Below are 27985 nucleotides of genomic sequence, written 5' to 3'. Positions count from 1 at the left end.
CTCACCAGATAACCAAACCATATCATGACCAGCAAGTTTACAGCTGTGGTTCCAGCAAACATTAGCTGATACTAGAAAGTAATATTAAATAAATTCTAACAACAGCTGATCAAGCTTAAACGTGCTGCTGTCATTTAGCGCGACATCCACTGATTTCCTCTTTCTGGCGCAAAGTGAGCGATAAACAAACAAGAGAGAAAAGCCGATCAGCTGATCATTGATCAGTTTCATGATTGAAGTAGAAACAGGAGAGGGGAGAATGAAAGAAGAAGAGGCAGCTGTGCTGCAAAGACACAGAATAACTCCAGCTTTGTGCCTTTTTCATTGTAGCTGAAGTCCGGGACAAAATGTGTTTCTTTTCACCTCAATACGAAACGCGTAATATTTTCTCTAAATACGAGACGATTCCGTTTTTTAGGGGACGGTTGGCAACTCTAATAATTAACCTTATGAACAAAATAAAGTTCAACATCAGTAACATCATAGCACCCACCCAGCTGTATAAAAACTCCGTCATGCTAGCTATAGCTATAGTATAACGAAAATAAACTACCCCTAAACTTGATTCATATCTGACCCAGATAGACTGCAGGTCATAACTTCTTACCTGAAGTTCAGTTCACCTGACACTCGGACCGGCGGCCGCCTCAGGTCTCTGCTCCTCCTGCCTCCCCTTTCCCTCATCCACCTGCTGGCCTCCACCACTTGCTAATGTAATGAATCTGTGGAAGCTCCGTGATAGCCACCACACAAAGTAACAAATAACGACCCTATCTAAATCCCAGTAACTATTAACACGTTCCTGATTTTGGCATAATAACTAGTTACCGTGCTCGTTACTACAATAATAACCTAGTTAGTCCCAACACTGTTTATATGTGATGAAAACACGTGGGCAGTGACATACTTAAACCCAAGTAGCCTTTGATCCATATCCACTATTAAAACAATATAACAGAATGTGGAAAATACCAAGAAGATTAAATAGAAGTTTAAAGTGATTTATTTTCAAGTAGTTGATGGACAGTGAAACTTTTTTCATTTCATTTTGTTTTTCAAACAAACACCTTTATGGGAGGAACATTCTGGTTGTATATAATCATGCAACACAATGATTGAAATTGTGATAAATAAAAGGAGCAACATTTTGATTTTTTTGTAAAACAATACGAAGCTTTTTGCAATTATAAATGGAGAAAAAAACTCTGTTAAACTTTTTGAATAGAAGCAAAATTTTCCCAAGAATACCAAAAAGTTTGCAGCACTGCCAATATTTTCATAAAATATAAATCTTTTTTCACCCACAAAATTTCAAAAGAGACCTTGAAATGTGTTCAAATAAAAACTCCTTCAATTTAAAATACACGTAGACAGAATTTAAACAGTTGTGATGTGCCGGAGAATGCACAATCAGTAAAGAAAAACTAAATTCAAGAGAAAGCATTTTTCATCCTTACATCTAATATTTTCTCCCGCATTTCCTCCTAACCTCTTTAACTCCCAAACATAATTTGAAACACACGAGATTTTACTCCAAGGAGCCTCATATGTGGAATGTTTTTCTGGTTGATTTATGATTAAATATATTACAGTCTACAGTGAACAGAAGGAAATGTTAGTAATGAGAGTGAAATGTACAATTAGTTTTGCTTCTGTGCCTTCCTTAATTGCAATAAATTACAATGAAGTTAGACTGCAGATCCTCCGGGGCATGTGGAGAGCACAGCACAATGCAGACGCTGTCGAACCGCTGGCTCAAATTGCCATGATGTGAGTGAAAGGACCTAGTGCATCAAGCTGAGTTATCAAGGTAAGACCATATCACGTATCTCCTAAAAAGGCCAGAGACATCCCCTGGAAGGTGTTGAGTGTCAAAGTCTTTCAAAGTTCTCCTGCAGCCCTGTGAAACTAAAGCACATTAATCTTCATAACATCCAATTATCCATGAAAATTTCATGATGAACAAAGCTACATTCAGGAGCAGCTCAGGAGCATGCTAACAAGCTGGGCTTCTGCAGTCCAAGGTTCTTCTCCCCTTGAGCTGTCTCTGTGCTCAAATGATGCAAGACCTGCCTCACTAATCCATACTCCTCATCTGTGATCACATACACACAGAGATGCCACAGACAACTATCAACGAAGGCCGTGAAATATTTACCAAACTGAGTTTGCTAAGAGGTCACAGAGATGCTGTTTGAAATTTCTATGTGATTTTGCAGATGTTTAAAAGACAGAGCTCATATCAAGTATGTTTACACTGATGTGACTATCTTATTTATGATCAGACTCTTAAGGTATCACATCACATTCTTTTTGGGGTCTCCTGTATATGTAAATCTTCAAAACTATAGAAAAAGTGATTTGCTCATTGGATCTTTTATACCTTACAAAAAGAACAACAAGGTATGGTTTACAAAAATTAAGCCTTGTGATTGACTGGTGTTAGATCTTTGAAATACCTTGTTTGTTTTTCAGTATCTTTTTGGTGATGCTTATGTCTAACCAAGCTGACACTGGGTGAGAGTCAGGTTGAACCATGACAAGCTGCGAGTCGTAGCAAAACAACCAGTTTAAGAACTGTTCAGAACCACAGATTAACCCAGTGAGCCTCAGTGCAGCGTCCACATGTCCACTACAGTGCAGAGAACGTGGTGAAAAATGAAGTGATGAGGTCAAATAAAACTGAGATGACTGTTGTTGAGATTTCGAGCTTATATTAACAAAGTTGAATTGATTTGACAAAAGTTATGGGGTGTAGCATGAACTGTTTTTGGCTTCTTAACTGGAATGTGCCTAAAAATCTGTAGAGAACCACTAAAATATTTTAACATTCATGTCACTGGACTGTGAGAGTACACCAGCACATCCGAGAAATATCTAAGAAAATTCAAATTCCAGAGAGAAAGACCGTATATAAAACTTGATGCCGGTGATCCACCAGAAGAACACGAAGCCAGTTTCCCTCCTGAATTCTGCACATGCAGAAATCCTTTATGCAACCACAGTTGCCCCCGGTAAACATAATCTTGTCTGTTTCCTCCTAAATCTAAACATCCCTGAGTCTCTGGTAAGAACAATATATTGCTAGACATCTTACAAACATGAAAACACAATTACAGATAAAACATCTGAATAAGCAAGAATGCTTATACAGATTTATATCATGTATGCAAACCATACATGATACATGACACCAACTATAACTATATTTATAGTTGTAACTAAAGCCCAAAATTCATTAGCTTGTTGACCCACCAGCAGTATTAACTCAAAGTAATTATTTTTGTAAAGGGTAAACAGACTGGTTCTTATATAATGCTTTTCTACTCTTAAAAGTGCACTTTTACAACTTGCCTCATTCACACAAGCATTTTTTTCTATGCTTGTCCAATGCGGACCACAGCAGATGGGGATCAAACCGCCAGCCTTCCAATTAGTAGGTGACCTGCTCTACCTTCTGAGCCGCAGCCAGGAAGTAGAGCTGTGTGACTCTACCAGTGTCTTACAATTTGGGATTTTTGCAAATTCTCTGATTGGGAACACTGTGGCATTAACATGCACCCAAATGCACCAGGCCAGCAACCTGCCAAAAAAACCTGCTCCTTTATAGAGATTATCACACTTGCTGATGATCAGTTAATCAAGCGCATTTCATTAACAGCACTTGGCTGCTATTCACCATCTCAATTCCTATGGAAGCAGCAACAACTTCCAGTGTGGAAGCAGCCTGTAGCTAGTTTTTCACAGGACTGCACAGAGTTCTGGGAAAACTTTCTTTCATACGACTGTAAATATATGATTATTGCTTATTAACAAAGCAATGGAAAGGACATGAAATGTGTAATGATTATGTATAAAGTGAATATTTGTTAAATTGTGTAGGAAAGCTTATATAAAGCAAATCAATTCTGTGTGTAACAATAAAACCTAAAAATGTTAAAGGTCTGTTCTTAAAGAAAGTAAAGTGTCAGAATTGCTGTGAGGCAAAGCAGGGACCCAAGCGCAGGAATCCTTCAGTACCGTGAAAAGGTCCACAAGATCCCAATCCCAGGTGCAAGTGATTCCTCTCACAAGGCTGCTTTCCACTTCAGCTTACTCAGTATTTACAATTTTCTCTCCACTCTCGCTACATGTTCCTGTACACATGCAGTACCATAAATTAATACCACAACCATATTTACACTGACAGTAGTCCTTCAACAATCCAGCACTGACTGAAGCTCAGCCACTCCCCTAAGTTGCGGCTCTTAACAAGATCAACACAGGTACATGATTGCCAGCAAGTATCCAGAACCAAAAGTTGGGAAATCTTAACTGAGTCCCGCTGCTACACAATAACCAACATACTCAGATACACATGCACACACAGAAACATACAAACTGGGATAGACGAGCAATAAGGTGGCTAATGTTGGTGGCTAATCTAAGCTTTACATCACTTGTACTTTCCCATGCTGTCAAGCTGATAGTGACATCACGGGTCTAGTCCAATCTAGACCTTTAAATCTCACTGCACATTTGTCACTCTCCCTTGCAGTTGCCTTCGTGCAATCCACCTCTTCCCCATTACCATCTCTCACTGGTCACTCAGGCTCCATTCAAACTTCCATCGTCATCTCTATCACCAGCGTCTAGACTCCAGGGAGTCTTGTTCTAATTCCAATCACCGCTGGGATTCTGTTCTGCTGTGATGGGCCATCGGAGTCTAATTGCCAAAAACTTCAAACTGAATTCTGTACATCAATAAATCACATTAAATTCCCTCTAATTATCGCTACTTATTGAACTTTTTTTTTGTTTTTGTAATATAATCATATTTCTTGTTCCTGCTGTCTCTATGCTCTCCTTTTCTTTCTTGTCTTTCCACGCACCCCACAACCAGTCACAGAAGATGACTTCCCCTCCTTTAGCATCTTTCTGATTAGGCCTTTTACTGTTAAAATTGAGTTCTTGTTCCCACTTTGTAATTCTGGGCGCAAACTGGACTTTCCCTCCTTGTGGCATCTATCATATGAAAGAGACTTTGACAAATGACAGATATTTTTAAATAGCAAGGATTCATATTGGATGCTTTACAATTACAGGTGAACGCCCCTTTTGATCATGGAAAGCCTGATTTGAAGGAAGAAATCCACAGGCAAAACTGATATTCAATGGAGTTTCATTTTTATATACCTAGAGCCGCAAACCAGTAGACCCAGGGTTTTATAGGCCCACAGTTTTGTAAAGAAATTGGGACGGTAATTCTCATGGAACTATAATCACTCTCAAAATGTTCCATGTTTTCCGCATTACATCAATCCGCACTGAAATGGCAGTTACTAAGGTTACCATAGTTAAACCCTTCAGTTTTATAAGCAAACCCTGAGACTAATAAAAACATGTTAAGCTTTTTGATTTTGTACAGTGTTTTTATGGATTTATCTCTAATATGAGCAAAAATAATACCTGCTATATTAGAAAAACATGTAATCTGAAAGTAAAGGTGAACTCTTGTTTACATATAACCCCAAATACTACAAAACCACCGAGTCATAGTTTAATTCTGCCTCCAAGTGTAATTGGATACGAGAACAGATGCAGGGAGTGGAGCTATTACTTTGTGAGATCAAATGTGAACTCTGACCCTTTGGCCAGCTGGCAACCAATACACAGAGGGACTGATGTCACGCATGCTTTTTTTAAGGTCATTTTATTGTTTCTATCAGTTAAATTAAAGAAAAAGATAAGTTAAAGAAATAAATATAAATTAGAACATGACCAACTCATTCAACCCTCACTTTATCTGACACAAAGTTACTAAACATGTCCATGGTACTCATAAATATAACAAATAGAATAAAACAGATAAGCAATAAGCAACTAAATCTAACTCAGAAAATGTCAGTGTGTATGTAAGTTTAATACATAAATGTATTTTCAGCATATTTCCCACCCGAACAAAAAAGCTATAGACTCAACAGTGGTTAAGCATGTTACTAAGTGACCATCAGGAGTTGCTGATTATCAGTCTATGCCCTGACATCAGCAGATAAGCATACGAAGGTCGCGAAGACTAAACCACTGCACCACTACGTCAGTTGTGGATCACTGTGACACTGATCACGGTCGAATTCAGTTTGAAACCAACAAGAAACACACAATGTTGTTAAAAATAACGGCAGTGATTTTAGGCAGTGCTGCCGTCATGTTGGAACTCTTTATTTAGATGGATGGAGTGATGCGAGCTCAGTACAGCTGCAGGACAGCAGATGGCACCGCTGCATCGTCCTGTGGTTCGTACTTGGCACCGAGACTCGTCCACGTTGTTCTCACTGTCTGACTTCGCTCCAGTTCCCCTCCCTCTATCCCTCCCTCACTCTCTCTTCCTCGGTTTACAGTATACACCTATCTATCTCCCACAAGCATCAGCAGTCTCTTCATCAGTCTCCGCGTTACGGGCGCTAGTACGGCGTAAAGCATGGCACCTCTCCGTCCCGAAGAACCGGGTTCAGCTGCTGCGTACCTCTGCGTCTTTCTGTTGACCGTCTCGGCCTGGATGGCACTACCGGGACCCGTGCGCTGTGGCAGCGTGGCTTTAAACCGGCGAGGCTGGGAGGATCGCACGTTTGACTTGAACGGCGGAGAAAGAGGCTTCCTGCCGGGCCAGAAAGCAGTCGGGGCGGGGAGCACACCCCGCTTCAGAAGAGCCCTGTCCTGGGATAAACAAATGTCCCTGCTCAGCAGCTCGTTCGTGCTCAAAGGGGATGCGACCCACAACCAGGCGATGGTCCACTGGACAGGAGAGAACAGCAGCGTAAGTAGCCTCTCTCCTCATCCTGTCCCGTCTCGAGCCACTGGTTCATGCACCATCCCTATAGCCCCTTCTTTGTCACCTTCCACCATCCGTCACTCCAGCGTCAGCGCACATCACTAAAAACAAGTTATTGTTCTCGCAGTAGGCTGCTGCTGCGGCTGCTGCAGACGCACACTGCGCGCCTCTCAGGGAGAAGAGGCACGGTGTGGTTTTTATGCACCCAGGTGGTCCACCTGGAGGCGCCGTGGATGTTTAAAGGCTCCGGGCTTTGTTGAAGCATCGGGACTTTTTAATGGCTTCGTGCAGGGGGTGGGGGTGGCTCAGGGTCACGAACATCTTGTTATTGTCTGTTTATTCTGCTCAGAGAAAGTCAAACATTCATAATGGAACGTATTATTACCGGATTCCTTACTATGAACCCCCTTTTTTCGTACGCAACGTAATTGAAGTAAAAAGAAGAAATGGCTCATTTTAATTTGGGGCAGAGGCCAACCGGATGGGAGGCGGTTTAATGTTCACTTAGTGCCCCGGGTCCCCTGACCCCAATTTGAATTACAACCTCCTGTGCCATTGTGTACCATGACATTAGGAAGTCCAAGGACGCACCGAGAGCACGGAGCCAGTGTGGAGACAAGGGGTGCGCGCTAAACAGACAGCTGGGTACTTAATTTAGTTACATGAAGCCATGACTGAAATATTGATGGAGCCTTTTATTCATGAATTTTGCAGTGCCTTGTTTATTTGTGGTTTGGAACCCAGTTTGGCTTAAACGAAAATGGATGTCTTGGTCTAGGCAACTTTTTTACACCTTCACAGCCACTGCCGTTTAAATAAAGCACATGTAGGACAGATTTCAGACATTTGTGGCATATATATGATATAGATCCCTCTGACAGCATTATTAAATGCTGTCAGAGGGGTCAAAATAGCAAAACCCATAGCCTACATAGACATATTTTTTAGATTATCTGTGTTGTGGGTGAAACAGCCCGAAGTATGATACAGCTATTCTAAGAACATACTGTGTTTTTTCTTAGCCTTCACTTTAATCACAGCAGCTACACTAAACAAGAGTAGTCTTTGTGATGTATATTGACAGAGGCTGGGTGGGGAGGTGGAAAATGGTGTCTGGTGGGGACATCACTTGGAATGAGAGCCTTTTTGTCAGACTATCACATTAAATGTGTCCCTAGAAGTAGCTGTAACCACTCCTGGGGGTGGAAAAATAATGTGAAGGAGGAATTTCCTGAACTTTCATAACAAATTGATTGCTAAATAACATAATGTAACAAATGTAGGATTATGGAGGCTAAGGAGAATTTAAAGGTGATGCAGGCAGCTCTGCTTGTTGGTGGGTAGAAATGCAAGTAGAATTTAAGGTCAGTGCCAGTAGCTAGAGCTCTTGAAAGCACAGTATACTGGTGTTTGCTGCGGGAGAGAGATGGAATCATGATTTGAATGCAAGTGTTCTAAATTTTTAAGTAGTTTAATCTATACTTTGTCTCCAGCTGTGTTGTTGTTGTTGTTTTTTAACTTTTCTAAAGGATTACTTGTGGAAACCAAGTCTAAGCCTTAAGCTTCCATATGGGTTTTTCCAGTTGCAGTGGTTGGCTAAATTCAGCCTGCAATGATGTTTTTCTGTTCTTTTTTTTAGCAGGTTGAAAATGGTTGGTTTTAAATGGTTTCTTTAAAAATTCTAATGGTACGTGCTTGTGAGATCTGCTTTTGATGGTTTTATTCTAATTGGAAAGGATGAACTAACACGCTAGGCTTGATTTCATTGGGAATTTTAGCACTAATTAGCTTAACTTAATGGTGGCATTAAAGCAGCTAGATGTCACTCTTTTGACAAGATTATCAAAGCCCTGATAAATAATATATATAAGATAATTAATATATCTTTTTTTTTATCTTTTTTTCCTAAAATCAATAACACAACAAATCAAAGCAAAAATTAATTAATTTATTCAGACAACATTACATTTTACTGATTCTTTAGTAAATATAGTTCTTAATTTCCGTTTGAGATCAGAGTCTGGTTTGAAATAATGAATGTGCTCAAACAAACAGCCCAAAATCACTATTGAGAGCAACTCGCCACAAATCAGTAATGACTTGTGGGATTATACTACTTTGGCATTTAAGACGGGGCATTTAAGTAATAAAAAATTGACATTCTCCCAGTGGACTCAAGCCTATCTTGCAATGAACTTCCTGTCTTCATCTCTTCTTCTTCTTCTTTTCTTTTAATCGAGGCAATGTATCCTCGGGGATCTTAGCGCTCAGACTCTGCCAGCCTTTGGAACTCCAAGTTTGACTTATCTTCAATTAACTTGGTGTGGGTATGTACTCTGAAAGGTCGATGAGACTGAGTTCATCCCAGCCTAATAAACACAGAAAAATGGTGCCATTCAATTTCCCTAAGGCTGACATTTATGAACAGCAAGCAGATTGATGGAAGGGAAAAAGGAATTTCTGCCTCTCTTCATGTTTCATGATGTCATTTTTGCATCTTTGATGTTCCAAATGTAATTCCTTGATGAAAGGGTCAGGAGTGCAGAAGACTTCAGATGTCGCATCGGTCTTGATGATGGCTTGTCAGAGATGTAATAGAGACCACCTAGCAGTTAAAAAAAGGATAACATGCACGCCTTCCTTTAGTTATTCAGGCTAATTATTGCATGTAATGTGTATATGCTGTTCTGGGCCCCGTCAACTTCTGGCCAGACTACAAAGTGTTTTTTAGACTTATTCAGGTACCTTTATAGTAAAAGTGCTGTCATTAAAAATAGTTTGCTCTGTGTACTCTCTTCTGTCCCCGTGGCAACTGTCACTTTTCTTGGGCAATCCTTGATTGGTCAATTGATGGCTTAAAGCATAAAAGAGCCTTCCCTCAGGCTACCTCCAGAGGTGTCTTTGAAGAACAGAGAACACAGTTATATGTGTGTGAGAGAGGCTGCTTTAGAACAACAGAGCAGTGAGAAGAGGTGGAATTTAGATCCAGACAGAATCAGTGAAGCAGTAAAAATTATTTTCAGTCCAAGTTCTACCTAATTGGTATTTAATAATCCAAAACAGAACATGTTAAAGGTCACAGCTCCTTGAAAATATTCATGAACCACAAAAGACTGAGAAGATAAAATAATACCAAAATAAAGAAATAAATTAACCAGTACTACTTAGCTGATTATCCAGTGTATTATATGTCTGCATCTCTCATTAAGTAAATACAGTGTACAAGTGTAGTTTTTTACCTGTTTACTGACACATACACGTATTCCAATTATAGTTATATAACGGACTTGGATATAATGTGTAAAATGCGAGCTTTCATTTGAGGATATGGTAAACGGCCTGTACTTGTATAGCGCTTTACTTAGTCCCTAAGGACTCCAAAGCGCTTCACACTACATTCAGTCATTCACCCATTCACACACTGGTGATTGCAAGCTACATTGTAGCCACAGCCACCCTGGGGCGCACTGACAGGGGTGAGGCTGCCGGACACTGGCGCCACCGGGCCCTCTGACCACCACCAGTAGGTAACGGGTGAAGTATCTTGCCCAAGGACACAACACCTGAGACTGTCCGATCCCGAGCTCGAACTGGCAACCTTCCGATTACAAGACAAACTGCCAACTCTTGAGCCACGATCGCCCACATTCAAATTGGAGGAAGGGTTTAGTTCCTCTTTTTTTTTAGTTCAGCCTACTAAATTAAAGCTTAAAGTCTTCACTTCATCTGCATCTGAGTTGTTTCATTTAAAATTCATAGTGCTAATGTACAGAACCAAGATAAAAAAAAAGTTCAAAAAGTTCACTGTCCAACTATTTATGGACCCAACTGTATGAAAGAGAAAACAAAGCAGCAGGCTTGTTATATCGCACTCTTTCAGGTTGATTGAATTCTTTTATCTGCACTAACATTGAGTTATTTCTCAATGTTAAAATTCACTATTTAAACCTGCTCCTGCTGCTAAAGTAACCATTGTGATGAAATTCTTAATTGCTTTTCATGGAAATCAAGTTGTTATTAATGATAAGAAAATTCTCCCCTTTCAAGTATACAAGAGAACTCACCAAATTATTTGCAATGGCACCACATACATTTATTTACCCAGTGACTGATTGTGTTTTTCCCAAATACTGCTCATATTCAGAGAAATGTTCAAAGAAAAGTATATTCACATATCTCACTATTATATTACTATTATATTGGATATGGAGTGATTGCTATATGACACTACTAATGATGTATAGTCCATTAAATTGCTTTAGTTCTTCCATAAACTGAAAATGAGACAGCATTTAACTCATGATGTTGATCAAGTTGAAAAATGTACTAAATTAATATTATGTTTTAACCAATAAGACTTCAGACTAACAATAAAGATCACAGATACATCAGGAAAGTGTTTGCCTGAGTCACAGGTTAAGGTATCTGAATTTTATACAACTGAAGTTCTTCTAGAAGCCAGAGGATCTGCTCCCTGCGGATTATTAAAAGAATGCAGGTTTAGGGAAGCTCTGAACTGGAGTCACTTTGGATGGAGTGGTTATACCAGACTTCTGAATGATGGAAACCGCCGTTATTGAAAGCACTCTCCTTGTGATTCTCTCCCTCGGATCTCTCTCCTTGACTTGTCGACTAGCCTGGGGGAATTCTGTGTTTATTTCTCTCCCTTTATTTCTAGGTCCTCTCTGTGGTGATGTGAAGCATTAATGTCTACATGTGTGTCCCTGATGTGCGGATCTGTACTGGCTGGGAAACAGCCCTCAATATTTAGTGGAGTTTCTCTATACATTTTTTGTGGATTGATTGTTTTGTGGCAATAACATTGGCATGTCAGTCACACTGCTTTTAAATTTGCAAGCCTATGTGTGCTGTTGTTGATTTTTTTTAAATTTATACAAATCACAACAACAGTCGCCTCAAGGCATTTTATATTGTAAGGTAGACCCTACAATAATACATAAAGAAAAAAACTCCAACAATCATGTGACCCCCTATGAGACAGCACTTTGGCAACAGTGGGAAGGAAAAATTCCCTTTTACCAGGAAGAAACCTCCAGCAGAACCAGGCTCAGGAGAGAAGACCACTTTGAAGACCACTGTGGTCTGAAAACTCCTGCTCACTCTGTCTTTAAACCTAACCCTAATCCTAAGGCCACATTTTGGAGTAAAGCAGAATTTATATATTTTTTGTTGTATGCTGAATGTTGGGCAGTGATTAGCACTTTTGATTTGTAGCAATAAACTTGTAGGTTCAATTCCGCCATTTGTCCTGGGTGGACTATGTGGGCTTTGCCTGCACTCCCCTGTATACATTGGTACCCCAGCTTCCTCCCACAGCTTGCAGTTAGTAGGGTTAGGTAAACTGGTGATTCGAAGTTGCTCTTAAGTTTAAATGGTTGTCGGTTTCTCTATGCTAATCTGTGACTGACTGGAAAGCTGTCCACAATGTACGTATGGAACAATTTGGACAGTGTTGGGGAGTAATGGAATACATGTACCAGCTTTATGTATTTAAGATACAAAATATGAGTAACTGTATTCCATTTAATTCCACTATTTAAAAAGTTGGTATTCAGAATACAGTTACTTTGTTGAAATAAATTGATTACACGGCGGTCTTTTCCTGTTTCGTATGTTAGGCTATGCTCTTTCTATTTTTGGTAATTCCACGCCGAGGCTCTAACGCATAATGACATGAAAAAATATTTTACAAATGATTTAATATGAAGGCAATAGGCAGTTTTCGGCTACAAGCATGACACGGAACCCAACTTATTAGCCAGAGATCCCTTTACTACGGTTCGGAGCCGCGGATCTGTTTTATATACGCGCAGAATAGTTTGCTATACGAGATCGCTGCAAAAAGTGCAGCCTTACCTAATGTCCACCCTCCTCCTGTTACTCGTTTTATATTAAGATTTAAAAATCTAGTTGGTATTGGTATGGCGAGTAACCTTCAGTAATAGTAATAAAGCACAGAGCAGGTTACTTTTAAAATGCATTCCACTACAGATGCCCCAACTACATTCATGCCCCAACTACATGAATGTAGTTGGGGCATCTGTAGTGGAATGCATTTTAAAAGTAACCGTCCCAACACTGAATTTGGATGCAAACCACATTACTAACTAGGGGTGCAACCAAATAATTTCTTAAATAGAATATCGGTCAGATATTGACTCAAAGTGACTGAGTGGAAATCTGTCACAATCTATTTAATTACATTTTACATTCCTCTGCCCAAAGCTGATGTACCACTTTCAGTAGCATGACTAAAAGCTATTTTCAGCTGCTTCCTTGTCACAAGGGTCCCACAGCAGTTGGCGCTGCATGTTTGAATTGGCACAGTTCTACACCAGATGCCCTTCCCAAAGCAAACCCAAAGGGGGATTTGTACCTCTGGCTGGAATTGAACCGGCAACCGTAGCGAATATGTAGTAGCACAACCAAAAGTCCTAATGTCAACCTAAAGATGGCTCTAGATCAGGAGTCAAAGTTAAGTCTAAGTGATGCACAGCTCCCCAAAGTGAGAAGCTCATAGCAGTGAATAGCTGTTTCTACTTACCTCTGTTATGCTCCTTGTCATTGCACATAGAATAACTACCTAAGTATACTCATCCTTCTTTTCACCATTTTCAGTCTATTCCTCAATTGATAGTATTAATGTCAATGTTATCGTCCACATTAACTGTTGTCTTTGCGTTGCATATTACAGAATTGTAGGTAATACCACCTTTAATACACCATCCCCATTGGATACCTTGCTTACACCATCTTCAGATTGCATGCATCATTTCAGTCAGTTGGGTCTGGGGATTATCTGTCTGCTGCATACGTCTTATCTAAACATCATATTGGTTGAATTTAAATAGAGTATTTAGAGGGAGCCGGTTTCATAATAAGGTTGCTTTCCTTTATTTGCATGCAAAATCATGGCTCATGCAGGTGTGTACACATGGACACACACACGTCCAAGCTGTAACAATACGTGGCCATATTCTTAACATGCATGTGCACACACACATTTGGGTCTCTTGGGTCCTGACTTAATGTGAAAGGCATTTGTTCACGCTTCACATACTGAACAGACAGGTTATTTGGCCCCTGGTCGTTCTGCGGTGGAAAATTGTTTGCACATGTGAGGAGAGCCTTTCTCGTCATTTATCTTGTCTGTCCTCATTGGTCCTGCTTAAAAAGATACTCCAAACCCCAGACTGTAAATCATCAGAGCTGTTTGCTCACTTCTCCTCTATCTCTGTTTAAAATGAATCGCACACTGTCTCCAAATTATAAAGTGCACTATCACCACAACACGCTTGCCAACCAGCAAGGCCTTCAGGACACATCTAAGCATGTCACAGTGTCACTCCACAGTATTGAATGGCTCCGGGCTTCATTGTCATGCTTGCTGTGCATAATGCTACTGTAAGGGTTTGGACGATATATCTCTGTCATCTTATGTCATCCCAGGACTGCTTTAAAATATTAAATGTTCCAAAAGCTATATTTTGAATTACAAAAAGTCTAAGCCACTTTTGCAGAATAATAATGTTAGTTCAATATTTTCTCAGTGGATTATGACCAGAATTTCTTTGGGATATCCAGCTATATTCCAGCATGCAAAACACGGGAATTGTCTGTGACTACACTATTATTGTTTCATACTAATTCCATCTACAACATGACAGTTGACATTTTGATGATTTATGTTCTTTATCATGAAAATAGATTGCTATTGTGACCAAATCCATTAATCACAGTGAAGGAGTAAGATTATAATTTTTCAGAATTCCCTTCAGAAGTTGACTGAGGTGCTTCATTACTCTTGGTGCCAGTGGAGATCTTTATATTGGTGAAATAAAGATCTTTATACTAAGTGAAAATACATGATAAGGCAAACATTCTAAGTAAACTTGCCTTTTTGTTACTTTCTGAATATTATAACCATTTAAGTGGTTGAAGTCAAAAACATACCAGCATAAATATGTAACTTAAACCAGTGTCAGGTTTAGCTACTCACGACCACATCACTTAAATCTAATCTGGCTATCTAACACTGCAGAGATGGTAATAGTCCTGAGTTTGAAGCACGATGTGCATATATCTATTGGCACAATTAACACAGACTACAAGTGCAAGTTAATTATCTGAAAAATAAAAGCACAGCAGACCATCAAGCTCATTGTTCAATAAGATATTTATCCGAAGCCTTCATCAGTGTTGGCACATGGCTGCTCTTTGCCACTTGGCGGTAGGTAGTGTTTGCCAGTTCAATGCTATGGTTAACTTGCTAACAAGACCTTGGAAAAGTACATGAGGCAGCATGCTACTGTAGTGTTACTGTCTAATTAAGTGTTCAGTGACACCAGGCAGATGCTGGTTGCCCAGGAGCTAAATAAAAGCATCGAATCACCTTTGAGTTGGAGGCTATTCTGAGGCTGCTGGCGTCAGTGCTCACAGACTGCTTGCTCTGTATGTGAGGTGCATTGTTATACAATTATTCTCTTTTCCTGTATGCTCTTTAACTTGTTTTCTGGCTGGAAACCTTCAAAGACTTTAAAGTTATTAAAGATGTGTGTTTACTTGTATATTTGTACATGCAATGGATCAGAGGGATACTGGTTACCAGAGCGGCTGCCAAAACAGCTAGTTGGCAAACTGCAGGACACAAGAAAGCCCCTCGTCTGCTTGAACATTCAAATTTTCAGCCCTTTGTTACGGTGCAAAAATATTCTCAGCATGTGCTCATTGTTTTTCCAGATTTGTCCCTGTAAACAGAGGACTTTCTTTTCTGCTTCGTTCCCCTGTTGTTTTGTGCTCCTCTCAACATCTTCTGCAGCTCAGCTGTCATGGTCGAACGTTCCTGTTCGTGTTGCCCTGGTAACCCACATTGGAATCCTGTCAGGGTCTTCCAGTGGTTTGGTTCCTGATATGAATTTAGAATGGCCCCTCACCATGCACGTCTCTGAGGTCCTGCATATTTTATGTAGAGCTCTGGCATAAATATATGCCAGTCATATTGAGATTGTCAGGTGAAACCCTTGTACCTCCAAACGTGAACTTTTCAGTAACAAAGGAATGTGACCTTTGGCTTTGTGGCAACCATCGTATTGGATTCTGACAATATTTGTTAGTCTTTGTCTCAGCCAAGTCAGATATCTGGACGACCAGCATGAAATTTCCCATTTTTGGATTTATGGTTCTCTTTGCGTGATTTCATTATAAGTTTAGTGGTCTGCTGACCTCTCTCACAATTAGGACAAACACCATATTAGATCAAGATTCATTACCAAAGACTTTATGGGACTAAACCTTTGTATTCACAGTGTCCAGAGGATAAATGCTTTCATGATAAATTAGATTTATCATGAAAGCATTTCGAGTAGATTAGAGCACAAGCACGTTCCCCACTGGATGCTTCATTGAGCACTTTGCACACTTTTACTGTCACTTGGTTACTGGTTACTTAGGCAAAAATATAAGTGTTACACGCAGTGTTATAACCAGTGTCTTGTGATCTAAAGCAGATAAAGTTCACAAATATGAATTTTATTTGTGTCCCAAGGACAGCCACTTACATATACTGTATTATATTATATTATATTATATTATATTATATTATATTATATTATATTATATTATATTATATTATATTATATTATATTATATTCATTGGCCTCTTCATGAGTGTTATCCTTTTGGGTGTAAATTTAAAAAAAAAACTGTCAACAGATTATTGAAAATGAAGTCTTAAAAAGACCAGTTAACTTTTCACACAGTTTTATGGAAATTACAATGCATAGATATATAACGCTTGCTGTATTTCTGTAGGTTTGTTGTATGTTGTGTGCGTGAGGGGTGGTGGGAAATGTCTGCCTGCCTCCAGCCACTGGAGGACTAGTGGGAAAGCTCTCCCTATAGCGCCCCTCTGAGAATTGTGAAATGCAGTCCAGCAGGGTTTCTCCAGTATTTCGCGTTCACAGTAACACACTTAGAGATTGGATCTTCTCTCCTTTGTGCTAAGCCTTTGCCTTTCTATCAGCCCCCCTCAGAATCTGAATCCCACCTCTCCCTGTGGACCGGGTTTATTTTCATTTTCTTTTGTAAGCCATTTGTACAACAACAGCATGAAGCTTTTCACACAAGCCAGGCATCAAGAAGAATTGTCCTTGTTTTGGGTGGCAATTGCTGAAGGCAAGTACAAAAATACATAGTAAATGCTCAAAGTTTAAAACTTCACCATTATGTTTGATTTTTATTTATTAATTTTTTTAAGTTCAAATTTTTTTTTTTGCACCTTACCTCGGAGTCCACTAGAAATCTTAAAAAAAAAAAAAAAGAAAACATGAATTCCCCAGTCTGAGACTTGGATGCCATGTCATTTGCTAGTGTTGATGGGGGTTTGTCCACTGTGGTTCATGTGGACAAACCACATGAAACACAGTGGACAACCACAGTGGACAAACCCCCATCAAACACAGGCGATGCAGCCATCTACAAGAAGAATTTAGGGTGTGTCATACTTCCATATGCTGACAAATGAAGTGGAAGCAGAGAAACACTCAACTTGGGCTTCAGTGACGCCTTAGTTGTGCCACAAGCTGATTGCCTCCACATCTATGGAACACCAGGGCTGATGTAATGAATTAATTAAATACGTCTCTGAAAACATCTGAGCACTTTTGTTCAGATGTTTTCACTTTTGCAAAGAGGCTCTATCTTGACAAACCAACCAGATATCTGAAGATTAAACCACTACATTCTCGGCTAAAAAATATTAAAAGTGTATTTGTTGACACACAAATAGGGCTTTTTAAAGTACAGTTCTGTCAGTTTCCACATGCCGGTTGTTGGTGTGCAGAAACACCTTCTAAAAACAATGGCCACCAGGCCAAAGCAATGGTTTTGACTCGATCAGCGTTAGCCCCGCCCCCTGAGTTTGATGGGTGAGGTTGACAGATAAAATTATTTCATGGTGAGACCTGAAGGAGTCAAGTGTGCCAAAATGAATTAATTAAATACAACATTAAATAATTTAAATGTGTCAATAATTAATTAAAATGTGAAATAAATAATTAATTAATTAAATGTGTCAAAAATATTTATTTAATTGTTTATTTCCCATTTTTATTAATTATTTCCAATTTTATTTAATTATTGCCACATAATTAATTATTTAATGGTGTATTTAATTAATTCATTATGTCAGTCCTGGCATTCCATACCCGTCATGCTGCACTGATGTCAATATAAAGTTTATGTGTATTGCACATTTCATTCCATGTAAACTTAATGTGCTTATCAAAAGAAATAAAAACAATTATTTTTAAATGAATTGGGGTTTTTAACGAATGATCTTAGGCTTTCTGATTTTCATGAGCCATAATCATCAAAATTACAAATTAAATTAAAATTTGAATTATAAATGTAATTAAATTTACACAAAAACACTCTAAAATATTTGAATTTATGTGTAATGAATATAGAATATATGAAAATGTACTTAATTCAAATAAATTATAACTTCTTGACAATATTTAGTTTTTTTTAAATACACTAGTCTTGCCTGGGTAATGTGGATTCATCTACTTATATTTAATTGTTTAGGAGCACCTCGCATCATGAAAGTTTTCTCCTTCATTTTTAAAGGCTCTATGAGGCCCAGTCATGCACTCCTTCTGGCTAATATTCACTCAGACTTTCCTTGAAGCGAATCAAGTTAATTAGCAGTTAATTCGATTTTTCACACCCTTTCTTTTTACTTAAAACAGCATTAATTAAAGGTTCTCTGGTAATTCCTTGTGGATGAACGACATACTTTTCAAACTGGGAATTCTGAGGATTCTCTGAAATGCTCTTTTTATCATTGTGAGAATCTGTGTAAATGGATTTCAGAAAATTGCAAGGGAGCTTCTTCAGGTTTACATCCAAGGAACCCAATTTTGCGTTTTTAGAGAAATTATTTTATAGTTGATGTAGTTTCATAGTTTTGCTGCTTTCCTGATTGGGTGAAAATTTACCTTAATGCTAATGTCCAGGTTTGAACTCAGTGCAATTCAAAGCAACCTTGCCTCCCATGTTCAGGAGTGATGTTCTCTCTAGCTGTGCTCGCACACTGACACACACCTACACACAAGTCGATTTGAAGCAGTGAAAACAGGAATTATCCATGTGTTGATGGACATGAAACTTGCCAGTAATAATTCTCTTTCCCTGAAAAAAAAAAAAGTGGGCTGAATGTTTGTGACTCATGTTGATAGCAATTAGCACACCGGTGTATCATGGGAGGTGTGGTGTTGGTGGCGAGCATGTGTGGGAGGAAAGGAAATGAAAGAAGGGAAAAAAGGAGAACAGGCAACCAGTAACTGTGCACTGAGGCTTCTTTTATCTAAACTCTGCATACTCCTCGGTTGGTTTTTAACAAATGTGCTGTCAAAAACAGTGGTTGTTTTACATGAAAAAGACAAGGCCATGCGCTGTGATCTGACGCTGGCAACAATATAACGGGCTCCCAGGCTGCTACTTGCAGCTTGCGCTCTCCCTGTGGCTCTCGTCCTCTCTGTGTGGTTTACTTTTGGTTGATTGAAAGGAGATGTGTGCCAGTGAGTCAAAGTAAAGATGCAAAGCAGCGACAAATTCACTTAATGTTTGGAGTGCAGCTTGTCACTACAGTGGCATCAGGTGATTCCAGTCTGCATTGTAAAAGAAGAAGTTGGCAAGATTCTAAAAATAGTCTTAAATACAAACCAGGGGTGATTATGTGGCTTTTAAAATGGAGGTGAGATGTTTTAGTGTGAGGTATCCATCTATGGATGCACCAATAAGCACAAGTATTTCTTCTTTTTCCTTCTTTCTAACACAGTTCTGCAGTTCTGGTTAGGAAGCAGAAGATAGCACATATATTCCAAATAAAGCAAACAAAAAAGGAACTGTTAAAAGGCCTGAAATGCAGAAAAAAAGCTAAACTATTACAAGAAATCCTACGAAGAAACACCAAAATGCAACCTTGATATCATGGTGTCTGCAAAAAGTTCCAAAATCCTAAAACTAAAAAAGAGCAGAGGTGCAGCGCTGTATCCACCTTCAGGCACTTATTACTGCATGATAATCCTCTTCTCTATCAGCATAAAAGCTGACAATAACGCCACAGGCTACATGTGAGTCATATGGAATAAATTATTATAAGTGCAGAATATGTACACGAGTGATATTTTATCTTGTCACTCCCTGGCAAAATTAGTTGGCAGGGAGTTTTTTTGATCACTCAGATTTCTTTGCATTTTAGACCCCATTCCTACACGTCTGCCACATTTGTACAGAAAATGCATTTGCAGGTTGAGCAGCAGAGTTGAGTATGTGAGTTGTGCCAATGACAAACTTGCCAAATCTTCTCTGCCAATGCCAAACAGATTTATTGCCAAGAAGCATTGTTACAACAAAGAAATAATTGACCAAACACAAATTTACTCTTTTTCTATGCTAACAGGTGATGAAACTATTACGTAATTGCTTGATTCAGCTGTCTTGGCTAATTTTAGACAAATTTTTAAGAGTAGTTATTAAACCATCACCTGATCCTTTCTGATGACTGGTTTATATGAAGAGTTTCAGTCAGGATTTAGAGTAAATCGTAGCACAGAAACAATCTTGTTATGGCCTCTGACATTTTTTTTTTTGCTTGTCCTGTTACATCTCAGCACAGCATTCAATTCAATATTTTACTACAGAGATTACAACAGACCATTGGTAAAGGAACTGCGCTGCATAAATTCCAATTTGTGCAGGCAAATTGGGAGTCTTGCTCACTCTCTACAGTTAGTCATGGAGCTTCAAAGGCTTACATGCTGGGACCAATACTTTTTACATTATACATCCTTAACTTTGGCAGTATTATTAGAAAACCATGCATTTTCATCATTATGCAGATGATACCAAGCTTTATTTTTCCATGAAGTTACATAACATAAATCAACTACTTAAATTACAAGGATGTCTTAAAGACAAAGGCCTGGATGACCTCTAATTCTCGCATGATGATGATGCATTGATGTTTTCTTGTTGACTCATTTTTTTTCCCACTAACTGCAAAAAAGACCGAGGTGGTGGCAGACCGGGGTGGTGGTCCCCATCTTTAAGAAAGGGGACCGGAGCGTGTGTTCCAACTACAGGGGAATCACATTCCTCAGCCTCCCTGGGAAAGTCTATGTCAGGGTGCTGGAGAGGAGAGTCTGTCCGTTAGTCGAACCTCGGATACAGGAGGAACAATGCGGTTTTCGTCCTGGTCATGGAACACTGGACCAGCTCTTTATCCTCTCGAGGATACTTGAGCGCATGGGAGTTTGCCCCAACCAGTCTACATGTGTTTTGTGGACTTGGAGAAGGCATTCGACCGTGTCCCACGGCGGTCCTGTCGGGGTGCTCCGGGAGTATGGGGTGTCTGGCCCTTTGCTACGGGCCATTCAGTCCTTATACGACCGTTACAAGACCTTGGTCCGGCAATAAGTCGGACTTGTTCCCGGTGGGTGATGGGCTCCGCCAGGGCTGCCCTTTGTCACCAATTCTGTTCATAATTTTTATGGACAGAATTTCTAGGCGCAGCCAAGTGGCGGAAGGCTTTCACTTCGGTGGTCTCAGGATCTCATCTCTGCTTTTTGCAGATGATGTGGTCATGTTGGCTTCATCAGGTGATGGCCTCCAGCTCGCTTTGGAACGGTTCGCAGCCGAGTGTGAAGCGGTGGGAATGAGAATCAGCACCTCCAAATCTGAGGCCATGGTCCTCAGCCTGAAAAGGGTGGAGTGCCCACTCCGGGTCAGGAACGAGACTCTTCCCCAAGTGGAGGAGTTTAAGTACCTCGGGGTCTTGTTCACGAATAATGGGAGAAGGGAGCGGGAGATCGACAGACTGATTGGTGCAGTGGCTGCAGTGATGCGGATGCTGTACTGGTCTGTTGTGGTAAAGAGAGAGCTGAGTGTAAAAGCGAAGCTCTCAATTTACCGGTCGATCTACGCCGCTGTGGGTAGTGACCAAAAGAACGAGATCGCGAATACAAGCGGCAGAAATGGGCTTCCTCCGAAGGGTGGCTGGCCTTTCCCTTAGAGATAGGGTGAGAAGCTCTGCCATTTGGGAGGGGCTCAGAGTAGAGCCGCTGCTCTATCTGTGGTGCACACATTGCTTGATTTATTTAATGAATAAATAAATATCATTGTGTACAAAACTTTAACAATACTTTATGACCTTTTGGCAAATTTATGTCATAGCAATTTTGCCAATTTTCATTGGTATTTGCCTTCATGCAGCCTTTGCAAACATGCTTGTGTGTAGTCCTCCAAAATCCCCACAGCTTGTAGCCTGATGTAGATGATACTGTGCATAAGTTGAATGCTGACTGGTTGAAAAATGAGCTGCAACCAGAAAGGAGGTGATTGTAGAGTTCAGCATGAGTGGGAAAAGCGCGGAAATATTTAAAGATATTAAAAAAACGGCTGCTAACTTTTCAGCTCTTAATTTGGTATAAGTCTGATCTTTTCCTGGCTGGGAACGACCAACAACAGCATAACCAAGAAGAGTTCACAGGGTTTGTGACACTGCCCCCTGGTGACAGTAAACAGCTGCAGCATGTAGATGACTTTTCTACATACATGCCCCCCCACCCCACCTCACCCCACCCCCAAACAAAAAACAACAACAACAACAATAAAACAAATCAAAAGCAGTAACAACACACACACACATACACACACAATTATTTACTGGCCCATGCTACTCCACAATATAGAGAGACAGTTTTCTTCCTCGTGGCTTACCTTATTGTTCTTACCTTCTCAAGTGCTCTCGTTGGGGACAAACTTCAGAGAAGTAATTCTACTGAAGCACCCTCTCTGTGACAGCCCTGCTCTGGGAAAAAGAGACATTTGAACGCTCTCTCTGTGCTTGAGAAGGTCTGTTTATTATTACAATTGGAACTTGTTTTCTTCTGACCAAGAAAGAAAAAGCGAGGTGAGTGAATGAAGGAATGTTGAAGCCTCTTTGGAATTATGTGTGTAAACACAGGCGGTGCATCACTCAGGTAATGAGATTCTCCTCTCTGCTTAAATTTGAAAGCCCCCCAGCACCCAAGGAGAACAAACAATCCCCCTTTCCAACCTTCTCTTTCAGAAAAATGCAAAATGCCACATTTGCCTCTTCTCCTGCCCCTTTCCCTCCTCGTCTACTTCTCCCCACTTGTGAATCTGGACAGGCTGTTTGTATGCAAATATATTGTTTGGATGACCCCCTGCCCACACACACACACAAACGCACACACGCTGGCGTGCTGAGGTGAACAACACTCCAGCAGGGCAGCAGTGGCTGGCAAAAGAAATCTTGCTTTCCCCCGGCCCCCACTTTAGAAAAAGAAATTATTGTGTGTATTCAGCAACAGGCCCAACTAGTTATCTCCTCTCTTGCTGTGGTTAATCCCCTCTTTCATTGTCATCTTTTTCTTTCCATTTGCCTCTGAAAAACAGCTTAGGGCCAAATGCAGCTCAAACCACCAGGCGATATCTGGCGTGTGGTGCCTTTTTCTTTCTCTGGGAGAGATCTGTGAAGCTGCTTTTGTAGAGAAGTCCGTGTTGATTTGTGGGATCATTGTGTAGGTCATTGCCAGATGCGTGTATGCTTCTGGACTGTGTGGTTTTTACAGAATTACTCATCAAAGTCAAAAAAGGGTTTCTAATGATACACCTAGCCTGTAGAAATCGGGTGCCAGCTTGTAAATGCCAATGTGAAGTCACTTTCCTCAACAGTTTCCATTATTACAGTCTCAAAACTTTGACAACTACTTGAAAATGTAGTTTTGACCATTTGCAAGTTCATAGGACACATGGACATCTGGGTAGTAATGTAGACCAAGGAAAAAAAATCTTTATCTTGAAAAACCTAATATAAGGTGAATTTTCTACAGCTGCTGGTACAGCACAGTTTTTTGCCTTTTACTGGGACCAGGTTGCATCTGTTATAAAAGGTCAACCTGCCACCATTTAGTCTGGAGCACTACAGTGACTATAGTAAAAGGAAGATTATTTCCATCTGCAGTAATTTATATTTGGCAGCAGGGCTCTGTTCAGGGACCTCCCTGTCTTCCATAAGTGGGAGAGAGCACAACTTCCCGCCCTTCCATGTGCACACGTGGAAAGCCAGAGGCAAGGACAGCAGCAGCATGAATCAACATAGAACAGAGCAGGCATTAGCAGCAAAACATATAACACTGTTTGAGTCAGATACAGCGTCACGGGGGGAGCACGGGTGAAAGCAGCCTGCAAAGCGGCTTGCAGTGTGGAGCAGCTGTGGGATAAGATTTGAAGGGTATTAGCTGAGCCATTAGATGATATAAGCTGGCACTGAGATCAATTGATCTGATGGGATGGCAGCTGAGCTTGACTTGACAGCCTACCTGAACCAATGCTGTGCATTTCAATTTTGAATGTCAACCGTTGTGCAACATTCAGTCAAGGTGCTTTGTTGCATCAGATTTGGTGCTGCCCAGAAGTTTCAGAAGTGGTTCAATAAATTCAAATGAATCTGGGCTGTTTCTTGTGGACAATCAGTATGGATGTAATTTGAAGGGGATAGGTCATTTTATAAAGCCTGTAAATGATGAATGAATGAATCCAGTCTTTATGTGATGAAGTATGAACCCTGCATCCGGGTCCAAACTGCTCCGCGTTTATTAAGGCTGTTGTGTTTTTAACATGTTTTAATGCTTTGTATCGTGTTCTGTTTAATTTGAACAAGCCCCTAAAAAAGGCAGTGATCACCGTCAGCCTCTCTCAGTTTTTATCACCACTGTTGATTTTAAAGCTCAGTTTTTAAAACCCTACGACGTAACTACAGCCCAGCCCATGCAGCAGTATATTAATGACTAACCTCGTATTGTGGATGGATTATCTCAGTTGTTCTCCTGACTGAAGTTTGGACCGTTTACTACAACTGCCATGGAATTGCATTTGTCCCTAACCATCAGACAATCACGTTTACTTTTATCGAGTGGAAAATGTTAGTGTTCATCAGCTTCACTGTTTATAATATGCTAACCATAGCTGTGTAGCTAGCCACCACATAGCACATCATTATATACCATCTAGCCCAAGTTCAGTAACCCTACAAAAGTCACTGCTGTTTAATTTTCTGTCTTCATTTATGTCGAAAGTAATAGCAGACCTGTATGTTTTAATTTTTTCAGAAATCCCTATTCGAACTTTATAAATTCCGTTTTCATGGATGCCTGGATGTTAAACTTCATTGTTACACCTGGTAGAGCAGACACACTGATCATTTTATTAAAGATGAAAGAATTTAGAAAGTTTTTAACTCTCAGTGATGCTGCAGTGTTCCTTTGACTTTGGGACCTGAAGTAGAGTTTGGACGGCTAATGAGGTCAAGCTTAAAGACCAGATATTAAATTAAAAACCTTTAGTTGGGATTAGTTTTTTCATTTTGACTAATATTGAATATTGAAAAAAAAAATTAAAACTGACTTCCATGTTAAAAGTAGCCATTGTTCTTCCAGTGTCACCAGCTTTTTATTAAGTTGAAACATTCTTGAATGATCTGAACTAAATCAAGTTTATCTCTTCTCATATATCCAGATGTATTTTGACCAAATCAGGTACATTTACCTCAGCTAGATTTTCATTTATCAAATGAAAGGAGAACTGGTGTATCGTGATGTAAAAAATGATTAGAGCAAGCTGCACTAAGTAAAGCATCATTTTGGAACTAGCTTTTTGAGGCTTCTGCAAGTTGCTCACATCACTCCAGTGGTTTCTAATGAAAGTCATTAATTGAAACTAAGCCTAGATTCTTTTGAAGTAAATCTTTCTCTAAGGAAAGTCTGCAAAGCTGCTTTCTGAATGACGTCATTTGCAGATATGTGGTCACTGTTGGACCTGGCCTTGTTTCTCTACCCACACAGCACTGTGAAGAATAGCTTAGTCTGAGTAACATCAGAACAGGAAGTTCTTTACGATGAAAAACTGTGTCCTTGATGAAACACGACACTGGATTGCTTTTCAACTTTTATGCATGCATGCATGTGGGTTGCTGTCTCTGTATCTGTTCCATTCCAGTGGCCCATGGAAGGTGGACATTCTTTTCTGCACTGCTACAGTCTTGTTAAACCCATTTCCCCCCGTTAAACCTCATCTTTCTCACAGCCTCTTTTCTCAATCCACTCCTCCTCCTCCAATTCTCCTGCCAGTGAAAGGCGGTCAGTCACTGGCTATTCACTGGCAAAAGAACACAGTGTCTGATTGGTGTAAATGAAAAGTACTGGGGCTATTTTAATTGATTCTGTTTGCATCCTTTATCGCTGCATCAGTTTGGTTGTTAGTCAAATGGAAAAGATAAAGCGAACCTTTTTTTTCCCTTTCTTCCCACTTCCCTCATAAATCCTTTTACTGGAGCTGGCCTCCAACATGGCTGCCAGTTGCCAAGAAGCTGCCCTTATTTCCCCATCAGCTGTTGCCACTGGCCCAACACTCAGCATGTTTTGACACACTGGGTGGGGAGAAAGGGGAGAAAAGCTCTGGCTTGTGTCTCTCTCCACATCCGTCACAATGGCTGCCAAATTCCCCATGACCTCATTCTCATTAGCACTGCCTCCAATACATAGAGCCAGGTTGAAGCTCCTGGGTGAGGTGCACTGGCCCTGAATGATGACTCCTGCTGCATTTCTAAAAAGGGTTGGATATTTGCTCGTCACCACAGAAAGTACGCACAAAGTCTGCTGGTGTGTAAACATGGTGGATAATTATGCAAGCAGGTCTGTCGTCTTAGCGTGAGCTGCAGGAGTCCTCAAAGGTCTCGCAAATTAATTAAGTCGAGCAGTGGACTCTCGCACCAAATTTGAGAAGTGGTAGACCTCGGAGAAAAGCAGCCGTGTGGAATGTTTTTAACGGCAATTTGCCATTCTAATTAATAAGTTGTTGCTAGAGGCTGACAGCAGGGATATTTAGTCAAGGTTTGCAGCCAATTTAATAGGTAGATAAATGTGTCGCATGTTATTCTTCCTTTCAGACCTTTTATTCATTTGGAAAACACTCTTAGATAAGACTGATATATAGTTAGAAATAAAAATAAATAAATTAGACCTTTCAGAGGCAGGGCAATCTGCCATCATGATGATGTCCACAATATTTCGACTATCCCTGTTATTTACAGTATTTCCTTTATGCTTAATCGCTGCATTAGTAGCTAAAATCTTCTTACATCACTGTCTTTCTAACCTAAGGAGGCATTCTCTCTACCCAGAAGACATGCTGCTGGGTAGAGAGACGATAAAGTAACAAAATAAAAGACAATAATAAGGTTCCCCTTCTCAAAATCTCTACCCAGAGAGAGGATTATCTCACAGGAAATATCTTCATCTTTAAAAAGCTCCTAATTTTCTGTCTTTCTGTCGTTTTTTTCTTTGTGTTGCTACTTTTTGTATTGGTCTCTTCTAATTTTGTGCCGCACAAAAGAAGCTTTACCGCACACTGAGATCCACCCTGATAGAAAGTGAAGACAAAATGAACTCTCACCATTCCCCCACTTCCTCCTGATCTGTGCCATACATTTGTACTGTTAAACACAGCAACACCGTTTCAGGCAAATGCTGCTGGAAAGTGTGAAAATGGAAGAAAGTGAAATGAGCATTGCACTGTGGGGAATTTAGGAGTTTGTGACCTTATTATACAGGTGATGCTAACTGTGTGAAATGCTGATTGGCTTCAGTTAGCGCATGCACAACATGTGGGTCCCCATGGTACCATCACCATTACTGCTGAGAAGATTCCTTATCTGTCTGGCAGATGAGCTTATCTTTAGATAGATGGGATGCATGATTTTAATGATGCTAAAGGGGTGGTGTCGGGGTGGTAGGGAACACCTGGTACAAATCCATGTTACTGTGTAATAGTGGGGGCTGTGAAAACATCTGCACCGGAATGGAAAGTGGAATAGGGCATGCAGACAGAGGGTGTGAATAAGCAAGCTGATTGCCTCCTTGTTGTCCGCTGGCAGAGACGTACAATGCTGTTGATATGCAGATGAATTTCCCTCAGGCCATAAGAAAGGATATAACAAATTCTGGCTGTGCTCCGCTGCTGTGGACTGGAAACACTCACACATTAACTATTTTTCTCCATCATAAA

The 27985-nt window shown here is 40.1% G+C and overlaps 1 protein-coding gene across 6 annotated transcripts in view; it reads left to right on the top strand.

Moving 5' to 3' along the window:
• The first annotated feature begins 6350 nt into the window (after positions 1 to 6350).
• The window catches only part of sorcs2 (sortilin-related VPS10 domain containing receptor 2), a 361031-nt gene continuing 339396 nt past the window's right edge, over positions 6351 to 27985 (top strand). For all 6 annotated transcript variants that reach the window (XM_026160590.2, XM_026160585.2, XM_026160578.2 and 3 more), the window contains exon 1: positions 6351 to 6796. In XM_026160590.2, the coding sequence (XP_026016375.1) occupies positions 6461 to 6796 (336 nt within the window). In that variant the 5' untranslated portion in view covers positions 6351 to 6460. The remainder of the gene's footprint in view (positions 6797 to 27985) is intronic.

The sequence above is a fragment of the Astatotilapia calliptera genome, chromosome 3, assembly GCF_964374335.1.
Source record: "Astatotilapia calliptera chromosome 3, fAstCal68.1, whole genome shotgun sequence".
Classification (NCBI taxonomy): domain Eukaryota; kingdom Metazoa; phylum Chordata; class Actinopteri; order Cichliformes; family Cichlidae; genus Astatotilapia; species Astatotilapia calliptera.
Note: the sequence above shows the minus strand (reverse complement) of the source record. Positions and strands in the feature narration are given on the sequence as shown.